The sequence below is a fragment of the Notolepis coatsorum genome, assembly GCF_963971535.1.
Source record: "Notolepis coatsorum genome assembly, chromosome: 20".
NCBI classification, from domain to species: domain Eukaryota; kingdom Metazoa; phylum Chordata; class Actinopteri; order Aulopiformes; family Paralepididae; genus Notolepis; species Notolepis coatsorum.
The window spans coordinates 8,676,596-8,703,655 of NC_140184.1; the positions used below are offsets into that span (position 1 = coordinate 8,676,596).

The window sequence follows — 27,060 nt, forward strand, 5'->3', positions numbered from 1 at the left end:
CCGTGAGAGGATTCTCCGGAGCTGCAGCTGGACCCTATTGGAGTAGGTTAACAGACGTACCAGTTGGGAAAGTGCCGTAGTAGAAAGACCCCCGGTCATCGTTCTTGGTCCAGTCGAAGTCTTCACTTGCTGACACACACAGCACCAACACAAGCACATGACAAAGCCTCAGGATGCTCCGTTGAAACATGGTGATCAGCGGTCCACCGTCTCTGGTTACACCTGCAAGACAAACTGTCCTTAGAAGTCGGATCTCAGATACATTATAGTACAGTTACAGTAGACTATATATATAAACAACATAGATAACTTAGGATAACTTCGCTATTTTGGCCCTTAGACCCTAGTCTGTCTACCATGTACCCGACACATAGAGACCATAATTTCCCTGATCGGTCCAGTATTGAGCATGCTACAAATCCCCTGCAGGCTCTCACTGGGCTACAAGAGCAGACAATGGGCATCAATCGTAAATCCTTTGCGAACACAGCGATAAATGTGCTTTTCTGAGACAGGAAGCTCAGAGTGTATTCTTACTGGTCTCAGTCTGCTCTCCTGTGAAATGCATCGCAATACGAATGTTGAAACAACAGTTCCATTTGAAAAATAACTATTTCGCAGAGCGTACTATACTTCCACACACACACTAGGGATGGACGTAAAAGCATGCACAAATATTCGGATTGCCATACATTTCACAGGAGAGCAAACTGAAACCGGTAAGAATACACCCTGAGATTCCTGTCTCAGAAAAGCACATTTATTGTTGTTTTTGCAAAGTATTTACAATTTCCCATTGTCTACTATTGTAGCCCAGTGAGAGCCTGCATGGGGAATTGTTGTTCTCTCAGTACTGTGAAATGATGGTCCCAACGGTACATGGTAGACAGACTCTATGTGTCAGGTAGACAGACTCTATATGTGTCAGGTACATGGTAGACAGACTCTATGTGTCAGGTACATGGTAGACAGACTCTATGTGTCAGGTACATGGTAGACAGACTCTATGTGTCAGGTACATGGTAGACAGACTCTATGTGTCAGGTACACGGTACAGACAGCAAATAGCGCCTAAGGTCCAAAATAGCGAAGTTATTTAAAAAAGATTCCCCCAGATTTTCAGACATTTTAAAACATTATATTTCTGCCTGACACTGTTGTATATTCTCAGTCTGATATAAAAAATGTATCTCCTCACTATAAGCCAACATCAAATAATTTGCATTATACATGTTTGGGATCAGAGGTCAGCCAGAGAAAATATTTCATTTACAGAAATGTTAAGATCGAGTAAAGACAAACAAACTTACACAAAGGTGTGAAGTGTCGGACGGCTTTGGACAAAAACCATCCAAAAAACAAACTTTACATCTCAAGGATAATGCGTCAAAATATCCGCTGAAAACAGTGACAGTGTATAATTTCCAGGCCCGATAGATACTTGAAAAAAATCTAGTTTCATTTCAGCCAACTATAAGACACGCTGACACAGAAAGCTATGAGGGACAAAAAATAAGCCAGCTTGTCCAGCACCGTCAGTATGAGCGACATTTCAGTGATGTGCGTAAAAGATCAACCGAATTCTTAGCCCTTCGAAAAAAGCGAGTCAAAATTAAATGGAAAGATGCCTCAAGGTCCCCTTGCTAAAAAGCCTGCGCTGTTTCTCTTCCTATGTCTGTCTCTGTCTCCGTCTCCTCACCCTGTCTCTTCCTCAGCCAGCCCCCTCACACAGAACCACATATACATGCCTACCTGGAGCGTGTCCTGCATTTGTCTCCGCACTGGAAACAACTCCAAAATGCCAGAAAGGTCCCCAAGCTTCTGGACCTATAGTTAATTCTCACAAAATGTCACCGGTAGGGTTCAAACGTTCAGATGTTCAAAAAACTAAACACAGCGAAGCATCCAGTAGATTTTCTGCTATTCAGTGAACCACGTAGAGCAAAACCGTGGCCCCAAATACCCCTCTGCCATTCGAAGTCAATGGAGTGTGAGCGTAATCTGCTGGGGCACACAGATCTTTTGGAGCCAAGTAGTGATTTTGACACTGTAAGCATAGTTTGTGTTCGAGGGCCTGATCCCGTTCGTAGCTTGGCCTCACAGAGTTGACAAGGCATTGCATCACCACATGCATGTATTAGTAATGTTACATAATTCTCTACATATATGATCAAATAGAGGCATCATTAATAAAGTCAAGTAGAAAAGCTCCCTGAAAATGAAATGGAACATCCTAGAAATATTATTGCATAAACCTTCCCTTGTCCAAAGCTAATCCCGCAGGACGTAGAAAACATAACACAATTTTATTTACCGGTAGATGATTTCAAAATACAGTACAGTATGTCAAGATATTTTAATAGTTATCTAATTATGAACGATCTAATGTTTTAACTCAAACAGGGTGTTTTGACAGTCAGATGTCAATTGTTACTTTCTCCACTGTGTCATCTAACATGGCTTTGTAGATGTCAGTGTTTTGAACCATTTCCCCACCACAGTATCCTCTCAAATACACACTGAGTTTCACATGAGTTGAGTACACCATACACTTCCATGGTGGAAGCCCCCACTGTGCAGTGACCAGAGGCAATGGTCTATTCAGATCCTACAGTGCGTCAGAGCTGGCCTCACACAAAGCATGAATGCACCTATTATCACCAGGGACAAAGCATTGTTTCCAAAAACGCTGAATTGTTCATTGAGAAAACTGTTGGCACTGCACTCCCCGTTCACATGCATACATGTGAGCAAGTGTGTAGCATTTGTATGTGTGTGTGTGTGTGTGTGCGTGTGTCTAAGAGAGTGAGTGCACAGAAACATATGCTTGTGTATTGTTTTCTTACTGTGTGTATATTTGTGTGTGCACAAATGCATTTCAATTGCTCTGTGTAAATTTTCCTGTGGCATTGTGTGTGTGTGTGTGTTGTGTGCATTTGTGCTATACTGTGTATGCATGCAGTGTTTGTGGTTTGTTTGTATGTATGTGTGTGTGTGTGTGTGTGTGTGTGTGTGTGTGTGTGTGTGTGTGTGTGTGTGTGTGTGTGTGTGTGTGTGTGTGTGTGTGTGTGTGTGTGTGTGTGTGTGTGTGTGTGTGTGTGTGTGTCCATGTTCCGCCTGGACAGGTGATGTGTTTTGCATATCAATAACAATGTTGCTGAAACACTATGAGCTTTCCAGTACCTGTGAGCCCACCTGAGCGGCCTGTATTTAAGGGCCCGTCTCCAGGCCTCGCCGAGCTGACATGAACATCTTTACTAAGGTCACAGGATTAGCCCAACAAACCAGGTACGTTGAGAGTTCGGTGGTGAGCCAGAGACTGGGCTCCAAGCCCCCCGTTGAGGCGATGCGTCGGGTGGGCTCGGGGGTTGGAGAACCCCCTCCGTCCCGGCGTGTCCAGTTTATCTTCATGCTCTTCTAGTCTCGGACACCTCTGTTAACCAGTTGCCCAAAGCATTTCAATGTTGGTGGAAGGAGGACGATAGGTTACATACATATTAGGGGCGCAGGTTTATGGCTGTGATACTATACAGACTTAAACATGGCAAATGTCCCAAGTGGCTAAAATTGACATTGATAATAATCTAAGACAATTGTGAATACAACTGAAATGTATCATTTCAATTCATGAACTATAGAATTTCATCAATAATACAATTCTCATTGACTTATATCCCTAAGATATGCTAAATGTTGTTTGATCTCAGTATATATATCTAGTTCCACACTATAACGGAACAAAAACATTTGATGTGCCACTTCAAAATTCTCTTTGTAATTACCATATTTCTGTCTTCAGAACTGCTTGGTGTGTGTATAGGCTGTATCTGTTCATACTGATGTTTCTTGGTGTGTGTGTGTGTGTGTGTGTGTGTGTGTGTGTGTGTGTGTGTGTGTGTGTGTGTGTGTGTGTGTGTGTGTGTGTGTGTGTGTGTGTGTGTGTGTGTGTGTAACTGTATCTTATCACACTGATGTGTCTCTCTCTTCTCTCTGTGTCAGCAGCAAGCTGGGGTCAGTGCTCCAACGTGCCTTCTACGGGTCCAGTGGAAGGGTGAGTCTGACGTTATGGCCGTCTGTGTGTATGAATACAAGTATTTAGGCAAATAGAAGCAAAACATGTATGCCATAGGCCGGGTCCAAGCAAATTACGGACATGAGTATGACCGTTTGTTGAAGTTTATCTTTTTACGATCAAGGCAGGGCAAACCCACCTTACTTTGCCCACATTTTTATTTGTGAAATAAGAGTAGCCACCCTTTTAGCTGATATAAAACGTTGTGATTTAAATGCATAGTACAAATAGATGGCTGCACCAGTGGGGATAAAACTAAATCATGCAATTCTGAAGGAAATTAAATGTGGGGTGCATGGGGGGGCAGTACTAGTAATTATTAGTGTTACTGTGGTCATTCATAGTCATTTATTTTACCACTAAATCACTGGTTACAATACTCATCACTTCCTGTTGTGATGTTGGCCTCAGGTCACCCTTTTCGAGCAGCGGAACTTCGCCGGCAGACGGCTGGACCTGAGTTCCGACTGCCAGAAGCTTAGCGAGAAGAGCTTCCCAGAGAGATGCAACTCTGTGCAGGTGGAGAGTGGAGCGTAAGTGCACAGCAGCACCGCCTAACGCAAAGACATGGAACTGCATTTCCGTGAAACGTGCCATTTGATTGGTTGATTGAAAATGTATTAACAGATTGCAGAATGGGTACAATACAGTACGGGTGCTCAATACAAAACAACTGCTAAGAGGATGCCAAACATTCAATATCTCACGTTTTCCCTTTCTCTCAATATATATATATTTCTCGCTTGAGCATTATTGTATATGGTTTCGTGACTTTCGTCTGAAAACCGACTTCATTCATCATGACTTAACCTTCAATCTCTCCTCCTCCGGTCTCTTGAAGATGGGTGGGCTACGAGCATGACAACTACCGGGGACGCCAGTACCTGTGGGACATGTCCGACCGGGGGGAGTACAACTGCTATGACAAGTGGTGCGCCCAGGCGGACCATGTGGCCTCCGTCCGCGCTGTCAAGCAGGTGAGTGAGGCGCACAGATGTCTCGCAACTGGGGGACGTCAACGATTCAACCCAACAATGATTTGATTAGATTCAATTCACATTCTTAAAAAAAAAAAACATGTCGACGACGGCTCGGCTTTGGGTTCATTCGATACTCCTTGGAAGTGCGATAAAAAATGTCACAAGATTGTATATAGGCCTGGGTCTAAGTAACACCTTGTTTTAGTTAAGAGCATTAAGCTGTTAAGATGATTAAAATAAATAAAAATATATTTATACAAATAAAATAAATGTATATTGATTATGACTTGCAGTTGTGGTTCGCCACATGGCAGCCGCACGGACCAGTGCGTCCGATAGATGGTTTCAACTTGACCCAAAAAAAAAATGGAAACGGCATTCCAAAAAACGACATTTTATTTCCTGTCAGATATTGATATTATCCGACAGGGTAATATCAACTGTGAACTGTGCTCTTAGCAGTTTCCCGGCGACACATCAAACATTCCACTAAAATGGTCTATTCCGTGTAGGACACCAACCCCGCCAAGGCCCAGCTGTTCGAGCGGGCTGGGTTCTCCGGTAAGAAGACAGACCTCCAGGACGACATCCCCAACCTCATGAGCCGTCACAGCCTCAACAGGGCGGCTTCCATCCGCATCCTGGGAGGAGCGTAAGTCTCACCTTCTCTCGTCGTGACCGAATAATGTCTGACTATATAGGAACTGGGACGTATACATTGGGTGATGATGATAGTAATGTACACATTAATATGGGAAACGTTCTGATTACCAGACGACCTCTCTACCTCTAGACTGTAGTCTGAACACTAACAGGAGCGTTGTCTTTCCCTCTCCCAGGTGGGTGGTCTATCAAGAGCCCAACTACAGAGGTCCCCATTACATCCTGGAGAAGAAAGACTACAACAACTCCTCCGACTGGGGCAGCCAGAACAGCACTGTGGGCTCCATGCGCAGGGTGCGCTTCACCTAGACGACACGCCCTCTTCGAGTCTCCCTCTGCCTCTCATGACTCCCATCAGACCAAATGACACCCCACACATCCTGTCAACTTACAGGCACCAGAAACCCATTTTAATAATAAACTGTCAACAGAAAGACGTGTGGTGCTTTCTCCTGAAGATTCAGGTCATTGTACTTAACATTGATGATTGGTGCAATAAGAGTTCAGTGGTAAGACTTCAGATTAGGGATGTCCGATATTATCGGCCTACCGATATTATCGGCCGATATTGGCATTAAAATGTGATATCGGAAAATATCGGTATCGGTTTTCAATTTTTTTCTTTTTCTTTTTTTTTTTACATTTCTATAACCTTTATTTATCCAGGCAAGCACGTAAGAACAAATTCTGATTTAATTTATTGTCAAAAGTATGCATAATGTTATGTTAATTCCACAACAAGACATATGTAATGTTAATTACCTGAAATGATTCCGTTTTTTGGGGGGGGGGGGGGGGGGAACCCTGCATATATCAGTATCGGTTGATATCGGTATCGGAAATTAAGAGTTGCACAATATCGGTATATCGGTATCGGTAAAAAAGCCAATATCGAGCATCCCTACTTCAGATCATAATTAAACTTCAGTACAGTCCAGAATAATAGCCCGACAATGTGTCAGCACAAAAGTATTCTATGCAAATGTTGAAATATTATTCATAGCACTGTTGCTTATTTATTCAGAATTATGCAACCATGTATTCTAAACAACTAAAGTTGTTTTGAGGGGAAAATCCATTCAAAGTTTCCTTGCATGATGCAATAGTGGGCTGTAGGATTGTTTAAGTCAATCACATTCACTGCCCCAGCCAAAACTCAACTGCATTGGTTGAGTGTCATGATTTTACAGGTCAAAGTTCAACTTTGACCAAGTGAGCGAACAGTTTGTCACAAGTGGGTGTGTCCTTTTGAAGTGGTGGTGAAAAGAAAATGCAAATGTGAGCTTCTCATTATAAAGAAATTTGGTACACAAATCGTGCAAAAATGCATCTTTCAAAAAATACCATTCCCTCTAAAATAGTGTCATAATTGCAATATCTGTCGGAGTAGCAAATTTCCTCAAATTATGCAGCCCTAGTTTAACCAACCCATTGCGAAGGGGGGAGATGTTAATGTGGGATAGGGCTTAATGAGTGATATAGTGTTCATTGTTCGTTGAGCAGCCTGATGGCCTGGGGATAGAAGCTTCTTCTGAGTCTTTCTGTGCTCGCCTTGAGACTCCGGTATCGCTTGCCTGACCGCAGCGGTTCAAAGAGGCAGTTGTTCGGGTGACTGGAGTCTTTAATGATTCTCTTAGCCTTGCCCCTGCACCGCTTGTTGTAAATGTTCTGGAGGGTGGGGAGCCCCCCTCCGATTGTGCGTTCGGCTGAACGTGTCACTCTTTGTAGTCTGCTTCGGTCTTGTGCAGTGCTATTCCCAAACCAGGAGGTGATGTTGCCAGTCAGGATGCTCTCTATTGTACATGAGTAGAAGTTCTTAAGGATCTTCTGACTGACTTGGAACTTCCTTAGGCGCCTGAGGAAGTAGAGGCGTTGTCGTGCCTTCTTCACAACACTGTCAATGTGTGTGGTCCATGTCAAGTCCTCGGATATGTAGGCTCCGAGGTACTTAAAGCTGTTGACTCTCTCAACCGGTAGTTTGCAGGCTGTTAGACCCGAAAATAGGCACAGAACTTGCCGTCCCACGATTGGCGCACATGTCACATGACCAGAAACGTGCGTGGCCAATCAGAGCGCAAAACGGGAACGCGGAAGGACAAGCCACTTGCTTAAAGCATAGACGCGTACAGTACAGCTCAATACATACAATTGTTAAGGGGATGCAGACCAGAGAAAGACTTTCGTCTTGTTTACATCAGGGTCCCCCATTTTCAATTCATCATAACATATATGACATACACAACATACAGATAGACAGTACTGCTACATCTATACATTTATGACATACCAGATTTGCAAATACAGTACAGTTTGTGATACAAAAACTGTCCAGAAAAGAGAGTATACATTTGACGTAGAAACTGTACATTGGAGGAGGTTGGGTAGGTGGGGTGGGGTTGGGGGGGACTGTACATTGGAGGTGGTTGGGTGGGTGGGGTGTGGGGGGGGGTTTGGTAGGAAGGGTGGGTGGGTGGGGGACACTGTACAACTGTACAAGCAAAACTGTACATTGGAATATTGACAAAACCATACTTGGTAATTTACTGTACATTGGAGGGGGTTGGGTTAGGACATTTACAGGGGCCAGTTTCGAATTGCAGTCTCCCGTAGGTGCTCTTTGAGAGTGGTTTTGAAAGTGGGTAGTGATTCACATTCCTTTACAGCTTTGGGTAGGGCGTTACGGTTCCACATTGATTGCGAAACGTGTTTAGTCCCTTGTTTGAGCCGAATCTGGGTTTAACATGATTTGTGGAGCTCCCTCTGGTGTTGTGAGATTGTGGTATTCACTGACCTTTGGGAAGTATTTGGTAAATTATAGCAAAAGCTCATCCCCACCAAACAGTCGAGCTAAAAGGTTCTCTTTCATCATGCAACAATGTTTCTTCTTTATTTATTTCACAATATTTCAATTTCAATATTTAATCATTTCTGGAAAGCAAGATTTGTCCTATGCAAGTACACAAACACCAGTAAAGACGGATTGTTTATAATGACATAACGTTAACTACAATTTAGGGATACAAGAAAAAAAAAATCTCGAAGTCAATTTCCTGTCTTTTTAACTTTCTGTCTAAGTGCATGTCTATGAGGGAAACATGCACTTAGAATCACCAGAAAGGCTTTCGAAATAGTGAAATGCCATGTTGCCCTAAATATTTTCAAAACTAATTATTTGAAAAGGTTATGAAATGAACAAGAATGTGATCAAATATGTAATAAAAACGGAGCTCAACGCATACATTTGATGGTAGAAATCCGTTTGTTTCCCCAACCAATACCAAGATGGCGGTGGTCTCGTGACGTCAGAGTGTCTTCGAGAATCGACCCTAGAGAGAGCGTACGTCAGTGGCCAATCAGATCGCAGAACTCGAACGCGGAACTTCAAGTTTGTTGGTAAAAGACTACACGCTGCCAGGCGCGGCGCATCCGTCCTCTGCACTGATTGGAACTAACCACACGTCAAAACATAAAGCGCCATCGCACTTCTCTGTCGAAAACTAACCTGCCGCCGCTGTCAAAGCTTGTCAAAGGTAGTGCTGTGGTTACAATTATTCATTTTTCATGTTTATCTTTAGCCGTTTATTATTAGGTTGGATATGTGTGTTTTAGCTGTCGCGTTCATTAACGTTATTATTGCTCAAGACCGAGTTACTGTAACACGACTAACGTTAGCTTCTCGTGTTGAGAGAGGATACCTAGCTAACGCTACCGTAAATAATCATTACTTTGCTTGTCTACTGAGCTAGCAGAGATAAGATTAGCTAGCTTCGAGCTAATATTATTCACGTCAGCGTGGTCCAAGAAGACCCCTTACTGCTCAATACTGTCTATCTCAGTCAATCAGTGAACTGTCTCAGCACCTCAAAGGCACTCAAAACCAAATTACAAACATCTCAAAACAAACTAGTCAGACTACTGCTTGACCTGACTCCTAGAACCCACCTCACCCCTGCACACTTTGCCAACCTAGGATGGCTTAGAGTAGACGACAGAGTACAGCAACTTGCAATGGGCCTGGTCTACACATTATACATTGTAAAGCAGAAACGCCCAGGGGTATCTACGGTACAGCTGGGGTCTTGGGGATTGGAACACGGATATGCAACAAAAAGATGCACCCGTCTTCAAATCCTTCAATAGGTTTTGTGATCTGCACGGCCTCAGCCAACTAATCACCCAACCCACAAGGATATGTGAATCAACTCAGACTACCATTGACCTCATACTGACCTCTGACAAGTCCAAGATATCCAATAAAGGGGTTATAGCATGCGGGTTAAGTGATCATTATATGATATTCTGTACCCGCAAAAAGCTAAAACTAAAGGCTGGCTGTCACAAAACAGTCACATCTAGAGACCTCAAAACCTACTCTAGCGAGGCCTTTAACCTTGAACTGGAGAGTCTGGACTGGTCAGATGAACTCAATGGTACACTGGTTGAAGAAACTTGGCTTGGCTTCAAAACCAAATTTTCATCAATACTAAACAACATGGCCCCCCTAAGAACCACCAGGGTAAAAAATCGCGCTGAGCCATGGATGCACACTGAAATACTGACCGCTATGAAAGCCAGAGACAAAAAATGCTCTGAGTTTCGTAAAAGTCAGTCAAAGCTTACCAAAAGCACGAGCAGTGAACTCCAAGACCACGTGACTGAACTCAAACTAGAAAGAAACAGACTAAGAAATGACGTAAACTCCATGATCAAAACTGCTAAAAAAAATTTCATCAATGACAAAACCGAGGAAAACAAAAATAAACCACGTGAACTTTGGAAATTACTCAACAATCAACTAGGCTGCAGTAAAAAACTCAACCAGGTTCTCAAACATAAACATAAAGACGGACAACACGCTCATCACAGACAAGCTGGATGTAGCCAATTACTTAAACACTTTCTTCACAAACATAGCCACAACACTGGTAAACAAACTACCCTCCCACTCAGGGCAGTATGGGGTAGAACACATAGTAGCATACTACAAGAACCTAGGCGTCCACAAAGACGACTTCAAACTGGAAATAGTAACTACAGATGAGGTACTCAAAAAACTGAGCGCCCTCCAACCAAACAAGGCCACTGGCCATGACAACATCCCCTCCAAATTCCTCAGAGACTCAGCAGCAGCCATCACCCCAGTCATCACACACATAATAAACCTCTCCATAAAACAGGGACACGTCCCCAAGGACTTCAAAATTGCGAGAGTAACACCCCTGCACAAAAAGGGCAGCAAATTAGACCCGGGTAACTACCGCCCTGTTTCTATCCTTACATCCATCTCGAAAGTCATGGAAAAAATAGTATACGAACAGATCGAAAAGTACCTCGCGGAAAAAAATCTAATCTACGAATTCCAATCTGGCTTCAGAACATCCCACTCCACTGACACATGCCTTCTCTACTTGAACGACCACATCAAACAAGAGGTGGACGCGGGCAAATACTGCGGCATGGTCATGCTGGACCTACAAAAGGCCTTCGACACTGTCAATCACACCATTCTGATTGACAAGCTAAAAGCAATTGGTTTTGATAGTTTATCAGTGAGCTGGATACAATCCTACCTGGAGGGGAGGGAACAGATGGTGGAAGTAAACGGTACACTATCCCCCCCCCCTCACAGTGAGCTGTGGTGTTCCACAAGGAAGCATACTAGGACCGCTACTATTCCTAATTTATGCAAATGACATGTCGTCAGCTTGTGACTGCAACTTGTTCCTGTTTGCGGACGACTCAGCCCTGCTGGTCTCTGACAAGAACAAGTTACAGGTTGAAAAAGCCCTCAGCTCGGAACTAGGCAAAATCTGCATATGGCTCGCCGACAACAAACTATCATTACACATGGGCAAAACAGAGTCCATTCTCTTCGGTTCAAATAACAAACTCAGCAAGACCGACGGCTTCTCGGTTACAGTGGGTGACAATATTATCACAAGGAAAGATGAAATTACCTACCTGGGTTCCATCCTAGAGGCTAATCTTTCCTGTGACAAAATGGCATCCAATGTAATAAAAAAAGTCAACCAACGAACGCGATTCTTGTACCGGATCTCCTCTCTGGTAAACAAGAATACCCTGAAGACTCTAGCAGGAGCACTCATTCAAGGGTACTACGACTATGCTTGCACCTCATGGTACCAAAGCACCTCAAAGGCACTAAAAAACAAATTACAAACATCTCAAAACAAGCTAGTCAGACTACTACTTGACCTGACTCCTAGAACCCACCTCACCCCTGCCCACTTTGACAACCTAGGATGGCTTAGAGTAGACGACAGAGTACAGCAACTTGCAATGGGCCTGGTCTACAAGATACACTACGCGACCAAGGTACCCATGTACTGTGTACATGTCAAAAAAGGTCAGTGAATACCACGATCACAACACCAGAGGGAGCTCCACAAATCATGTAAAACCCAGATTCGGATCAAACAAGGGACTAAACACGTTTCGCAATTATGCCACATCAATGTGGAACGCCCTGCCTAAAGCTGTAAAGGAATGTGAATCACTACCCACCTTCAAAAACACTCTCAAAAAAACACCTACGTGAGACTGCAATTCGAAACTGGCCCCTACAAATGTCCTAACCTAGTTGTACAGTAAATGACCAAGTAAGGCTTTGTCAATATTCAAATGTACAGTGTAAAATGTGTGTGTGTCCCCTTCCCAACCCCCCCCCACCTCCAATGTACAGCCCTCACCCAACCCACCCAACCCCACCCCACCCAACCAACCTCCTCCAATGTACAGTTTCTATGCCAAATGTATATACACTCCTTTTCTGGACACTTTTGTATCACAAACAGTACTGTATTTGCAAATCTGATATGTCATAAATGTATAGATGTAGCAGTACTGTCTATCTGTATGTCATGTATGTCATATATGTTATGATGAATTGAAAATGGGGGACCCTGATGTAAACAAGTCGAAAGTCTTTCTCTGGTCTGCATCCCCTTAACAATTGTATGTATTGAGCTGTACTGTACTGTACCCATTCTGCAATCTGTTAATAAACTTTTCAATCAATCAATCAATCAATCAGCTCTGTTTTTGGAGCTGTTGACCGACAACAATGGAGTCCTGTGACTTCTGCATATAAACTATAATCTGGTGTGGCCTAGATCGACCATACTTGTTAACACATTTTACTTTGTAGGTTTTGGCCTTTTCATAGGCCATGTTGACAATAAGAAAAACTATTTAATGACGTCAGCCCGTATCATTTAAGTTAGAAAAAGCACATTTTACGTTTTCAAGTCTTGTCAAAACTCATCAGCTAAAATGTGTATGGCCTTTCACAGTAAATAATATGCACAATGAAGTTTGTAGTTTACCGTTGACGTCTTTCTTGCAGGAGCCCAGTGCACCATGCCGTTCAATATTCCTGACTATGACAACATAGAAGATGAGAGATTTGCTCCCCTTCCGCCTCCTCATTCTCCAGGCCAAAGAGGAGAGGAAGCGGAGGTGTACCCTTTTGGAAACGGTGAGTAGGGGGAGGATGCTTGAGACACACCTGGTTATCACAAGAAAGCTTCCTTACTGCAGACAACCATTATGTTTCAGGGTTTTAACGGACTCTCTGGAGGGCATAGGCTGTGTCACTGGTTAACATGGGTGGGGGGCTGCACCCCCAAGTCATTTGTTATGTTACTTTAAAAAACAAAAATGCATTTTCACATTATTTTGGACCGATGGTTATTACGATATTTGTGTCTTTTGATTTGATTACATTTGCAACATGTCCACCTCAACCTTGGTTTGGTGGCTGTACAAGGATGTACCCCTTTCACAGCTGTGGAGTTATGGTAGATGTGTGGCGACAACTACTGGGTAATAGTGGAATTACCTGGGGAATCCGAATTGTTCATAGCAGTGGTGCGTAGGGATGGGAATCGAAAACCTAATTGTCCGATTCCTGGAATCGCATGCCTCCGTGACTATCGATTCCTCTTATCGCTGCCAGGTTTTTCCGACAGTTCAAAACAATAACGTTAGCGCCAGCATGCAGCCATAGAGCAGACTATTTGATTCCTTAAGGCAGGGGTCAGCAACCTTTACTATCAAAAGAGCCACTTTTCCCCCGTCCCACAAAATAAAATGCTCAGGGAGCCGCACAACCTATTTACCCTTAAAATGAAGATAACAGTGTATAACATTTTATATATCCCCAAGCATACCCCACATTTAGCATAAAACGCCTGACAATTGCATACCCAAAGTAATTTGCGATTTATTATACTTTATACTTATAGCACACAGTTTGTTGCATTAATATGATTATAAAGCAACAAAAAGAAAAATTTTGACTTTTTAATTGCTGTTTTTACCTGTTATAACAAAGGAAAACCTCAAACTCTTATGAAGTGGAGAAAAAATACTGGCTGTGTAGACCTATTTTTTAATAAAAAACAGAAGAGGAGACAAAACACTGGTGTCTGTAGACCGACTTTGAAATAAAACCCTGAACTATTCAGGTATATTTGAGTCCTTCCCTTATTTGTGGAACATTTATAAAATAAAAGTAGTCTACTTTGAAAAAAGACTACCATGTGTACTGTAGACCTACTTTGAAATAAAACACAGAAAAGGAGAAAAAACACTTGCACCTGTAAACCTACTTTGAAATAAAACCCTGAACTATGCAGCTCTATTAGAGTCCTTCCCTTATTTGTGGAAAATCTATAAAATAAAAAGTACATTTTTCGTTGTTCGCAAATTTCGCAGCACATATCAGGCATACAGGTAAGCCTTTTGTTGACTAAATATCTTAGTTGATGAAATATTTTTTCATTTCAGTGTCACAGTATGACATCGATATCCAAAAAAAAATTAATATTTTTTTTTCTTTTTTTTTCGGGCCAGGGAGCCGCAGCTGATTGGCTAAAGAGCCGCATGCGGCCTCGAGGCCGCAGGTTGCCGACCACTGCCTTAAGGGCTCGAAATTGCCTGTTTTTTGGTCATATGCTCCCGAAATGCTCCCGCTGTACACTCTTAGAAGTAGAAGAGCCTCGAGGAACCTTTTGGAGTTCCTCACCATTGCCACTGTGGAGGAACCTTTTCAGTTCAAAAAGGTTCCTTGAGGAACCCCTGCAGGAGGAACCTTTTCAGTTAAAAAAGGTTCCTTGAGGAACCCCTGCAGGAGGAACCTTTTCAGTTAAAAAAAAGGTTCCTTGAGGAACCCCTGCAGGAGGAACCTTTTCAGTTAAAAAAGGTTCCTTGAGGAACCCCTGCAGGAGAGGTTCCTCGAGGAACCCCTCAGAAAGGTTCTTCAAGGAACCGCTTTGTGGGGTTTGGGGTTCAATTTTGAACTCATTAAAAGTATTATTATTATTAATATAATTATATATATATATATATATATATATATATATATATATATATATATATATATATATATATATATTATATATATAATTGCACAAATGTTTAACATGCAGCGCCAAGAGGTGGGCTCGAACCCATCGTCTCCTGTGTTGGTGGCAAGCATCTTACCCACTGCACCACTTACCGTAATTCCTCTAATAGTAACCGGGTCTCAAATACAAGCCGGGTCTCTATTAATGGCCGGGTGCGCTCTTGAGCTAAGCAATTATAAGCCGGCCTCCTAATACAAGCCGGGTTACTAATATACTGAGCTGCATACTGAGCTAGTTACTTGATTTCACTGAACATTGAAATGACCAGTGACCACCTGTAATTGCTCTGTTTACTATTTCATACAGTACTTGGTTTCAATAAATGAACCCAGTACATTTTACTGGGTTTAAACTGACACAAAATGTTGATTTATTCATTATGATCCGTTTGAAAATTTGAAATATAGGCCTCCCTCTTATACAGGCCTCCTCCTAATACAAGCCTGGTACCCGCTACAGTTGAAACAAATACAAGCCGGGGTTACTATTAGAGGAATTACGGTAGTCACCTTACATTGTGGAGGTGTTTTTGGCCAACATCTGTGCTCACTCTTAGAAGTAGAAGAGCCTCGAGGAACCTTTTGGAGTTCCTCACCATTGCCACTGGGAACTCCTGCAGGAGAGGTTCCTAGAGGAACCCCTTAGAAAGTTTCTTCAAGGAACCGCTTTGTGGGGTTTGGGGTTCAATTTTGAACTCATTAAAAGTATTATTATTATTATTATCAATAAAATTATTGACATTGCACAAATGTTTAAAAAGCGATGACAAGAGGTGGGCTCGAACCGAGCATCTCCTGCGTTGGTGGGGAGCGACTTAACCACTGCACCACATAGCCGACCTGCATGGTGAGGTGTTTTTGGCCAACAGATGCTAGTAGTCCATATGTTTTCAGAGCTCACGAGACAGACACCCCAAATCCAACGTTGTCCTTTGGCACAGAGCTCGAGAAGGGCTGGTAGTGCAGTGCATATATCGAATTTATTTCCATATAATACAGTCCTCTTGGTTATATTATAACCAAGAGGACTGTATTATATGGAAATAAATTCGATTTAGGTTCGAGGAACCTTGCTTAAGTTATGTTTGGAAGAAATGTGAAAAGCTGCTAGGCTAATCTAATTATAAGTTAAACAACGTTTTAATATTTTGTTTATTTTTTTTATTAAAAGGCTAAATAAATTATTTAAGAATCACCTAAATGTTTTTTTTGTGCTGAGACACTTGAATATCAGTAAAGTACTATATCTTTCCAGAATGATTTCGAGAAACAACAATTATAAAATGACTGATATTCTGTTTCATTTTCACAGAAGGAAAGGCTTGTAGTAGCCTCATTAATTAATTTCGAAAAATATTCTACAGGAACCCTTTTAAAAAAGGTTCCTACAGGAACCCCTTCTGAGTGAAAGGTTCCTCCAGTAACCTCTCCTCTAAATTGAGCTGTTAAAGGTTCCTCCTGGAACCGCCCAAGCAAGCAAGGTTCCTTGAGTATCCATAGAGTTCCTTGAGGCTCTCCTAATTCTAAGAGTGAGGAACCCTTTTAAAAAAGGTTCCTCCAGGAACCCCTTCTGAGTGAACGGTTCCTCCAGTAACCTCTGAGCTGTTAAAGGTTCCTCCTGGAACCACCCAACCAAGCAAGGTTCCTTGAGTATCCCCAGAGTTCTTTGAGGCTCTCCTAATTCTAAGAGTGTATAGAGCGGTATTGAGCTTTCATTATGAGTGTGGGCTTTGGTTGTTACTAGTCTTGTTACAGAGTTGTATTGAGCTTTCATGATGAGTGTGGGGTTTGGCTGTTACACAGTTGTATTGAGCTTTCATGATTAGTGTGGGGCTTGGCTGTTACACAGTTGTATTGAGCTTTCATGATGAGTGTGGGGCTTGGCTGTTACACATGGGGGACCCTGATGTAAACAAGACGAAAGTCTTTCTCTGGTCTGCATCCCCTTAACAATTGTGTGTATTGAGCTGTACTGTATTGTACCCATTCTGCAATCTGCTCATACAATGTTCATACAATTTTCAATCAATCAATTGAGCTTTCATGATGAGTGGGGCTTGGCTGTTAATTACACAGTGGTATTGAGCTTTCATGATGAGTGTGGGGTTTGGCTGTTAATTACACAGTGGTATTGAGCTTTCATGATGAGTGTGGGGTTTGGCTGTTAATTACACAGTGGTATTGAGCTTTCATGATGAGTGTGGGGTTTGGCTGTTAATTACACAGTGGTATTGAGCTTTCATGATGAGTGTGGGGTTTGCTGTTACAGAGGAAGAGGAGGGGGACATCTCCAAGCTGGTTGAAGTCCCTGCTGCTAAGAAGCGAGTCAAGAGACCACACCTCAAGTTGGACTCTCAGAGGTATTGAAGAAAGTTGCAACAGCGACTGTATAAATGTATGCATGAAATCAACAAATATCTTGCTTTTGAAGTCTATGCTAGTGAATCAGTTCTGTGTTTCATAGGATAAATATTTATACAGTGGTATGCATTCCATTTTAAATCAAAATACGTCCCAACACACCTGGGTTCCACTGCACCAGCTTGGTGTTAAAACATTGGGATGCCAGTGTTAAATTCAGCTGGCCTGTGTCCACGTCTATGATCAATATTTAGCCTAAACAGAATGCACCATCTTAAATAATACAACTACGCTCAACCAGGGCAATCATGGAGATTTTGAAGTACACCTCTTAAATGTCTTGAATGGATGATAAAAATGCTTTGTCTTTATTTCAAAACACGAGACAAGACTTTAATCCATGCAACTCCAACTCCGAGCGCATGACATTTGCAGTTAAAAATGTAAGAAACTGGACATTTAATTTAATTTAAGACTTGTCAAACAGAATGTCTTGATATTTATAAAAAATTTAGCCTTTTATCTTTGTGGTGGTGAGTCAATATGGTGATGATAATCATACCACAGACATTTGATATTGTTTGTTTTCCAGGCTGATCTCGGAGAGAGGACTTCCGGCTCTACGCACACTCTTTGACGACGTTCATTTCAAAGGAAAAGGACACGAGGTTAGATGCGGCAACTGATCTGTTTTGGTATTTTTAAGTATCTGCTTAAGTATCCGTCAGTTTTGTTTTATTTGTCACATATAAGGTACATGTACAGTGGTGGCCAAAATTATTAGAACACTTGACGGATCAGAAAACATTGACCTTTTCTTGCCTCCAAAACATGATTTAATTTCCTAATGTTCATGAAACATGCAGATGGTTGCTCTGAGCACAACAAATATCAGATGAAGTGAGTCCTACTGTTTTTATCCACTTAAGTTTTAACTTTAATATTTGGTATGTCCACCTTTTGCAGCAATTACAGCAGCACATCTCTCTGGCATAGTGTCAATATATTTCCTGAGAACTTCAACACTAATGTTATCCCATGCCTTCTGCAACTCAAGCCAAAGGCTTTCCTTTGAATGTAGTTTTAGTTACCGGTAGTTTAGTTTATTTATTTAGCACATTATTTAAAAAAAAAAAAACAGTGCTAGGAGGGAACGAAGCCCGAAGGGCTTGTACAAAGTTCCACTCCCATTGTTGTCCATAAACAATATGGACGAATTACATGTAAACATGGACTACAAAATAAACTATAAAACAGGATCAGAGACATAAGGCAGACACTAATGCGAAAACATGGAACATTTACACGAGTCAGTAACAAGAACAATTATTATTATTATTTTTATGTACAATAGATCTGTCCAGTTTATTGTCCAACTCGCCCCAAATTTGCTCGATGGGGTTGAGGTTGAGGTCCAGACTTTGAGGGGGCCAGTCATTTTCAATGTTCCAACAGATTCCTTCTGTTGCAGGTAGTTCCGGCAATAGTTAGAAGAATGTTTAGGGTCATTGTCCTCTTGGAAAATAAATCCGGGCCCAATAAGACACCTCCCAGATGGTACACCTCACCAGAATGTTGTGGTATACTTTCTTATCCATGATGCCATCAATTTTCACTAAGTCACCTGTTCCTGAGGCTGAAATGGCACCCCACACCATAATACTACCCCCTCCGTGTTTAACTGTTGGCAAGAGACACACATTTTTATATTTCCCCCCCTTCCTCCGTCTAACATACACTCTTCGCGTGTTGCCAAACTGTTCAAACTTGGACTCATCAGTCCACAATACTTTATACCAATCTTCCTTTGTCCATTTCTTGTGTTCTTTTGCAAATTTCAGGCGTTTCACTATCATTTTCTCTCTGTAATGGTTTCTTTGTAATGTAAAGTCCTTGTTTTCCCAGTTTCCGACGCACAGTTCTTGAAGACACTGTTGCACCATTAGTCATTGTGGTGTTGATCTTGTCGTGCAGTTCTCGTGAGGTCTTTCTTTGGTCCTTAAGACTGAGAATTATGAGATGCTTCACTTGTCTGAAAGTTTATTTTTCCTACCTCTCCCCTTTCGGTTCTGGTGTAAATTGGTGGCATCATGGTGGTCTAAAGTGTACTTTACAGTAGGGATGCTCGATATTGGCTTTTTTACCTATACCGATATTGTCCAACTCTTAATTTCCGATACCGATATCAACCGATACCGATATATGCAGGGCCCCCCCCCCCCCCCCCAAAAATGGAATAATTTCAGGTAATTAACATTACATATCTCTTGTTGTGGAATTAACACAACATTATGCATACTTTTGACAATAAATAAAATCAGAATTTGTTCTTACTTGCTTGCATGGGTAAATAAAGGTTATAGAAATGTTAATTTATTTTTATTTAATTTTTTTTTAAACCGATACCGATATTTTCCGATATCACATTTTAATGCCGATATCGGCCGATAATATCGGTAGGCCGATAATATCGGACATCCCTACTTTACAGTGATTGGACTGTGAAGGAACATGATTGTGTGACATTGACAGTGAAATAGGCCTAGCTACGTAGTTTTTTGTAAGGAAAATTAAGTAAATCTCCTTATGATGGCTATATTCTATGGTTTATAGAGCATAATGATGACTTTGTATATATTTAATTTGTTTTATGGGTATTTTAATGGGCAATTTAACAACAACTGAAACCTCTTAAATATGCCAAGTGTTCTAATAATTTTGGCCACCACTGTACATTATAGTGAAATGCTTGGTTCTGTATGACCTTCCTGAGATTGTGCTTCATGAAACGGCAAAAGACCAAACAAAATTTACAAAACTAAAATGCAAAACAGAGGTAGAAGAGGTATTCACGAATGTATTCACAATAAAGTAATTAAAATACTATAGATGTAATGTTGAAGTGAGTGCAAATGTGTGAGAATAAATAGATGAAATACGGTGTAATGAAATATCAATGCAATCTGTACAGTGTGCCATTCTGAGTGTTTAAAGTGATTGTGTGTGTGGATGTTGTGTACAATGAATGTTAAGATACGATAAGATTGATCCCCTTGGGGAAATTCAGGCATCATAGCGGGGAGGGGAGGTACAGGTAGTAAAAAAGCAGTGTAAACAATATAACTAATCAATATAATTAACTCTGGACATGTGCATATGGGCAACAAGGTGCGAGATGAGGGTACGTATGCCCTCTGTTATATTTGCCCTTCAATAAATAGTTACAATATATAATCTAATAATCCAATAATCTAAATCTAATCTAATATATAATCTAAAAATGCTAAATGCTAAATATATGATCTGATGAAGTATACAGTATTCACATAAGGTGCGGTATGCATAAGGTAGTTTATTGTCCTTTTAGGTTCCTAGTAGTTGGATGTCTGGCAGCAGTCCCTGCCCATTATATGTACTTAGAGTGAATGAATGAATTAGCGTCACAGTGTGGAGGAGATGTTATTTAGCATCCTTGAAGCAGACACTATGTTATTGTGCTAATCTGCCTAACTGTTGTTTGCTCTAGGCTGGTTGTCCTTAGACCACATAATGTATATGAACTGCATATCTGACTGTATTTACAATGTTTACGTCCCTCGCCAGTTTCTTATTTTTGTTGATAATAAATAAGTAATGTGTGTGTCTGTCTAAAATCAGGCTGGGAATCTGCAGCTCCTCATGCAGAAGATGGAGAACTGGGCTCACAGACTGTATCCCAGACTGCAGTTCGACGACTTCATTGACAAAGCAGAAAAGCTAGGTGCCAAGAAAGATGTACAGGTGAGACGGCAATTAGATCTCTGTTGGATATCTAGAAGAGTGGGGAGTTCATAGTTTTAAATTCCTGATCTTGGTCCCCTCCTCAGACCTGTCTCAAGCGAATACGGCTGGACATGCCATTGACCCATGAGGATTTCATCGGTAATGACGGTAAATGATGACACCCATGCTGTAATTATTATCCATTGCATCAACATTGCAAAAATGTGTCACTCAATTATTATTAGCAAAAATACAGCATGTATATGATGCACACAATTGTACAGCCCTGTCCTATATTCTATTATATTTTTATTCTAATTTAGTTTATATATTTTTATTTTATTTTTATTTACAATTTCTTTAATATTCTCCTACTTGCTTTGTAAGTGTTGATATTGTTTGTTAATGTTGATGCACCACATGGCCAAGACAGATTCCTTGTATGTGCAAGCTTACTTGGTAGGCCTGTCCCCGACTAAGGATTTGTATAGTCGACTTTGATTGGCCGAAATGTGAATGTGAATATTTTTTTATAATTTTTTTTGGGGTGTGGGGGGTCATTCCATTCGGGCTGTGGGGGGTGCTTAATGTCTGAAGGAGTCGACTGAAGGCTTCTTGTCCTCTGCGAAAGCATGCAATTGGTCCACTGATGGATACATCTTGATATTTGTCTACCGGTAGTCTAGTGTGTGAAATCCTCTTTCTGTGCCCGTTTTCTTAGGCAGTTAGCCTCGCTGGTATGCGCGCCGTTAGCGTTAGCCATATTCTAGGCCTCTTTGCTTTTGGAAAGAATGATTTATAAATAAAAAAAAAAGAGAGAAAATGTAATTGCATTCGACTAAGGTTGGCAGTCAACTACGGCTCCTTTCGACTAGTCGAGGTCAGCCCTAAAACTTGACTAATGAAGACTTTTCTGATCCTGTAGAACAGGGGTTCCCAAACTTTTCAGGCCAGGACCCAGAAAATAAGGCGTCAGAGAGCCGCGGCCCAATGCACATCGTCAGGCTTTTTTTTTTTTTTTTTTAGCCAGGCGACCGATTTTTTAAGGCACATATCACTTCAATCCTATTAAGTTAGTTCAAGTTAGTTATTCATTTATATGTGCTATTTATGAGAGGGCTAACTTGTTGCAAAATAATAATGATAATTATAATAGCCTCATTAAAATACTATTGTTGCTTCGGTTGTTTTCAGCATTTTATGTGCATAATCTGTTATTTAGTTTGAAATGTTCGTTGAAATAAGTAGATTTTTCGTTTTTGTTTATTTATTAAGTTAATATAAAACCATATACCGTACTTTTCGCACTATAAGCCGCACCTGACTATAAGCCGCAGCAGCTAAATTGAATGATGTGTACATATATAAGCCGCACTGGACTATAAGCCGCAGGTGTTTTAATGTTTAATTACCATATGTAATTAGCATTGGGACACAATACTGTCGGACAAATAACAAGAATTAACTCATTTACAAGTTGTATTAAGTTTAGCAAATAAGGGAACAGATAAATAACATTTCAATGCAGTCAAAAAAGCAATATTTTGATTTTTACATTTTCGGGTTTAGTCACGTCGAGTCACATATAAGCCGCACCGTTATATAAGCCGCGGGGTCGAAAAATGGGGGAAAAAGCCGCGGCTTATAGTCCGAAAAGTACGGTAGTCACATTTTAGAATACAATAGAATTTTAGAATACAACTAGAAACACTGTCCTGGCCTGCTTCTAAGTTCAGTGGCCCGAAAAAAAAAAAAGTAATTTTTTTTTTTTTTTTAAATCATCTCGCGGCCCATCCGTGGCTGCTCGCGGCCCACCTTTGGGTCGCGACCCCGACTTTGGGAACCACTGCTGTAGAACACGGTATCACCGTGAATGTTTACATCTCTACAGAAGTGGTTTCACAAGATGGTTAAATTATTGTGTGTCTGTTGATCCCGTCTAGACGAGGTGATGGCTGCCAGGGAGGAGCAGGTTCTCGGGGAGCCAGACCTGTTTGAAGACCAGGGCTTCCCAGAGGAACCCCCGAGGCTGGTGCACTCCACCCCGGCCGCACCCTCGCTGACCGAGGAGCAACGCAGTCGCATAGAGCTCCATAAGCGGCTGGCCCTGGAGCGGAGGCTGGCCCGCATACAGCAGCACACAGGTCAGGCCGCTCAGCAGGACGCCTGTGTCGTCCCAGACGGGGCAGTTGTTGTTGTTGTTGTTGTTGTTGACATAACCACATGGCAAAGAATAGAGCAAGAAATAGAAAAATGTAGAACAAATTACTTTGATCGATCTCAAACTCCGCCCTCTTTTCTTTATCCTCCGATCACAACTTTTGCTTTCCTCGTTTGTGATTGGAGCATCAAGAAAAGTTGATTAACACTTTCAGAGCCCTTGCTTAACCTCGATTTACCCGTTGAATGCCCACCATCCACTTCAATGTTAGCGCTAAAAACGCCTAATCTATGTTTTAAATGATGGCTATGTGTCTAATCTGCCCGTCGCTTATCAATGACTCGTTTTCCAGTCAACATTGTCGAAGCGGATTGTTTTTTTATCGGTTCATTTTCGTTTTATAGCATTTTGAAAAGCCCTCGTTTTCAAGGAAAATATAAAGATTCCGTGATAAAAGACATTTACTGGAATATTCTAGAATACACAAAAACGTTGTAATTTTTTTGCCTATTTATGAATAGTTTTCAAATAAACACTAGATTATCGATAGTATATGTGTACGTATGCACGCTAGAGACGCGAGCTGAAAAATCATCAGCGATCGCGCACACACAGACACATCACACATAGGGCAAACGCTGAGATCTCAGCAAATACAACTATGATTATCCTAAGACTAGGGCTGTCCCCGACTAAGGATTTGGATGGTCGACTAGGATTGGCCAAAATTTGCCGTTAGTCGACTATTGGTCGACGTATAAAAAAAATAAAAAAATAAAATATTAAGTATAATATTTTTAAATACCGGTATATATATTTTTTTATCATTCCATTTGGGCTGTGGGGGGGGGTGCTTAATGTCTGAAGGAGTCGACTGAAGGCTTCTTGTCCTTGTCCTGCAATTGGTCCACTGATGGATACATCTTGATATTTGTCTAGTCTAGTAGTGTGTTCATTAGATGGGTGAAATCCTCTTTCAGTGCCTCTGTGCCTGTTTTCGTAGGCAGTTAGCCTCTGGTATGCGTGCCATTAGCGTTTGCCACGCTTCTATGCCTCTTTTCTTTTGGAAAGAATGATGATAAAAAATTTAAAAAAAATCATTATTATTATTTTTATTATATTCGACTAAGAGGTTGGCCAGTCGACTACGGCTCCTTTCGACCGATTAGTCGACTAATCGATTAATAGGGGTCAGCCCTACCTAAGACTGGTAAAATAGATTCCTTACCTCAGATCAGATGTTCTCCAAAAAGATCATTCCAATTCCTGATCGCCATTCCAAATATCGATCACGCTTATTGATTGAGTATTGGCTGCTGTAAATATATATTCCAGGCTGATTCCCGTGCCGCGAGCAGATCCCTCTTGAGCAGACAGCTTGCTAGCACAAGGAACCAGCTGGCTCCGCCCCTACATATCTACAGATCCCAGGTATAAGTGTCTGACCTGCAGTTACACAGGGATAGACGATGGGGGGTGCTTTTTTCCATTCTGAGCTCCTGTAGGGGCTGCTGTACCAACGGGAGACTCAGTTGATGAAATATGATTTCAGATCGCTAATAAAACGATATTTGTCGTCGTGGGCACTCAGTGGGGGGCCTAATAAAACGAGATGTCGTCCGTGGCACTGAAAGTGTTAAGATGCTTTTATTTTGTTGCAGCTTTTTAAAATGTACATACATTCAGATACACAACGTATATTCCATCTATATCAAAAAGAACAATAAGCTATAACTAAATATAACTATAAACTAGATAGCTATAAATAAACTAAACATAATACATATATTCTATCTATACAAACTACAATGCAAGGTATATGTTAGCAGCAGTGTGTGTGCGTGTAGTAAGTGTGCCCACAGGTTGTAGCGTTAGTAGCGGTGGCCACCAGTGGGCGACGTTGGGTCATTACACACCTGTTGTTTTGTATTTGTCTTTGCCACTGATGTCCATATCCTCCCACCTTCCAGATCCATCAGACTCGCAGCCTCTCTCTTCAACCTGGTCAGAAGCCAAACCGTCGAGCAGCTCCTCTCTGCAGCTCCCCAGCCCGTTGAAGGACCAGGATGAGGAGGAGGACATGGACCAGAGCAGGGATGCAGCAGAGCAGCTCAAGGACAAAGACCCCCTGCTGTCCCAGGACACGCCCCTGCTGTCCCAGGACACGCCCCTGCTGTCTCAGGACACTCCCCCTCCCCTGCTTCAGGACACTCCCCTGCTGTCTCAGGACACTCCCCCTCCCCTGCTTCAGGACACTCCCCCTCCCCTGCTTCAGGACACTCCCCTGCTTCAGGACACTCCCCCTCCCCTGCTTCAGGACACTCCCCTGCTTCAGGACACTCCCCTGCTGTCTCAGGACACTCCCCCTCCCCTGCTTCAGGACACTGCCCCTCCCCTGCTTCAGGACACCCCCCCTCCCCTGCTTCAGGACACTCACCCTCCCCTGCTTCAGGACACTCCCCCTCCCCTGCTTCAGGACACTCCCCCTCCCCTGCTTCAGGACACTCCCCCTCCCCTGCTTCAGGACACTCCCCCTCCCCTGCTGTCCCAGGACTCTCCCGTGTGAGGAGGGAGAGCGCAGCCGCAGCGCTGTTCCTCAACCCAGCGAGGGCTGTGAAGATATGGACTGACACCTCAATACAGATGCTTTCACAGAACCAAGGGACCCTTTAACTCATTGACTGGCACGCTGTTTTCCCATCTCTAATCCCTGGCGCCAGCGTTTCAGACCGTTTTAACAATGTTTGTAGATCCATCGTATATTCTATATTATAGCTATGGAGACATACTATGGCTCATTTGAAAGGCAATATTTATACTCCAACAGGGATCAAACCGTTTATTTCTACATACATCCGTTCCTGTGCAATCCCAGGCTAAAGAGTGGCCATTTACCAAAACATTTCTAGGAAGAGAGAGATATCGCGTGTTTTGTGAATCATGCGCCTGGCTTGGCCCGGCAGTGAGATTTGGAGTTGGACAACACCCCCCCATGTATTTGTAATCCATAAGCGTACCTCGTCCATTTTGTGCGCCAGCGACCGTACATTTGCAAGAAGAAGGCTGGGAAGAGTGGCGCTATGAGGAGCCAGAGCTAGCCTCAGTCACGCGCCAGCTCTGCGGGCCTTTGGAGATGACATCAGAGTAGAAGGAGGATTTGGTTTGGGTGAGGGCGAGTCTGTAGGAGATGATGTGGTCAGAGTAGGCCTGGGTGTGAACAGTGAGGCCTGTTTTCCTACAGCGCCTCTCCAACAAATAATAGTTGATTTGCCGTTCCTGGTGAGACAAAAAGCCGCTGCTTGATCAAGTGCTGCCATCCTAGCAAAAAAATTTACTCAAAAGGTAGGCAAGACTGCCACCTATCGGTATTCGATCATTATCACAGTGTTACCAAATCCACACACAAGGTCCGGGGGACTGTCTATTATCACAATATTTGTTTTAAATACATAAAACGAATATACTATAGATCCATTCAAAGTTTCCTTGCATGATACACAAATCGTGCAAAAATGCATCTTTAAAAAAATACCATTCCCTCTAAAATAGTGTCATAATTGCAATATCTGTCGGAGTAGCAAATTTCCTCAAATTATGCAGCCCTAGTTTAACCAACCCATTGCGAAGGGGG

At 42.1% G+C, this 27,060-nt stretch overlaps 2 protein-coding genes across 2 annotated transcripts; both read left to right on the forward strand.

The window, feature by feature from the left end:
- Positions 1–3,235: 3,235 nt before the first annotated feature.
- On the forward strand, positions 3,236–6,024 carry crybgx (crystallin beta gamma X; the record flags this gene model as incomplete). Its single annotated transcript, XM_084337646.1, has 6 exons — positions 3,236–3,288; positions 4,003–4,051; positions 4,484–4,605; positions 4,914–5,049; positions 5,565–5,704; positions 5,892–6,024. The coding sequence occupies exons 1-6, from the start codon at positions 3,245–3,247 to the stop codon at positions 6,022–6,024; spliced, it is 624 nt and encodes a 207-aa protein (XP_084193772.1). The 5' UTR covers positions 3,236–3,244.
- Positions 6,025–9,159: 3,135 nt separating this feature from the next.
- On the forward strand, positions 9,160–25,995 carry tipin (timeless interacting protein; the record flags this gene model as incomplete). Its single annotated transcript, XM_084337647.1, has 8 exons — positions 9,160–9,245; positions 13,082–13,213; positions 17,415–17,505; positions 18,099–18,174; positions 21,164–21,286; positions 21,373–21,436; positions 23,212–23,412; positions 25,400–25,995. Exons 2-8 carry the CDS (start codon positions 13,096–13,098, stop codon positions 25,993–25,995), a joined length of 1,269 nt encoding a protein of 422 aa, XP_084193773.1. The 5' UTR covers positions 9,160–9,245; positions 13,082–13,095.
- Positions 25,996–27,060: the final 1,065 nt, after the last annotated feature.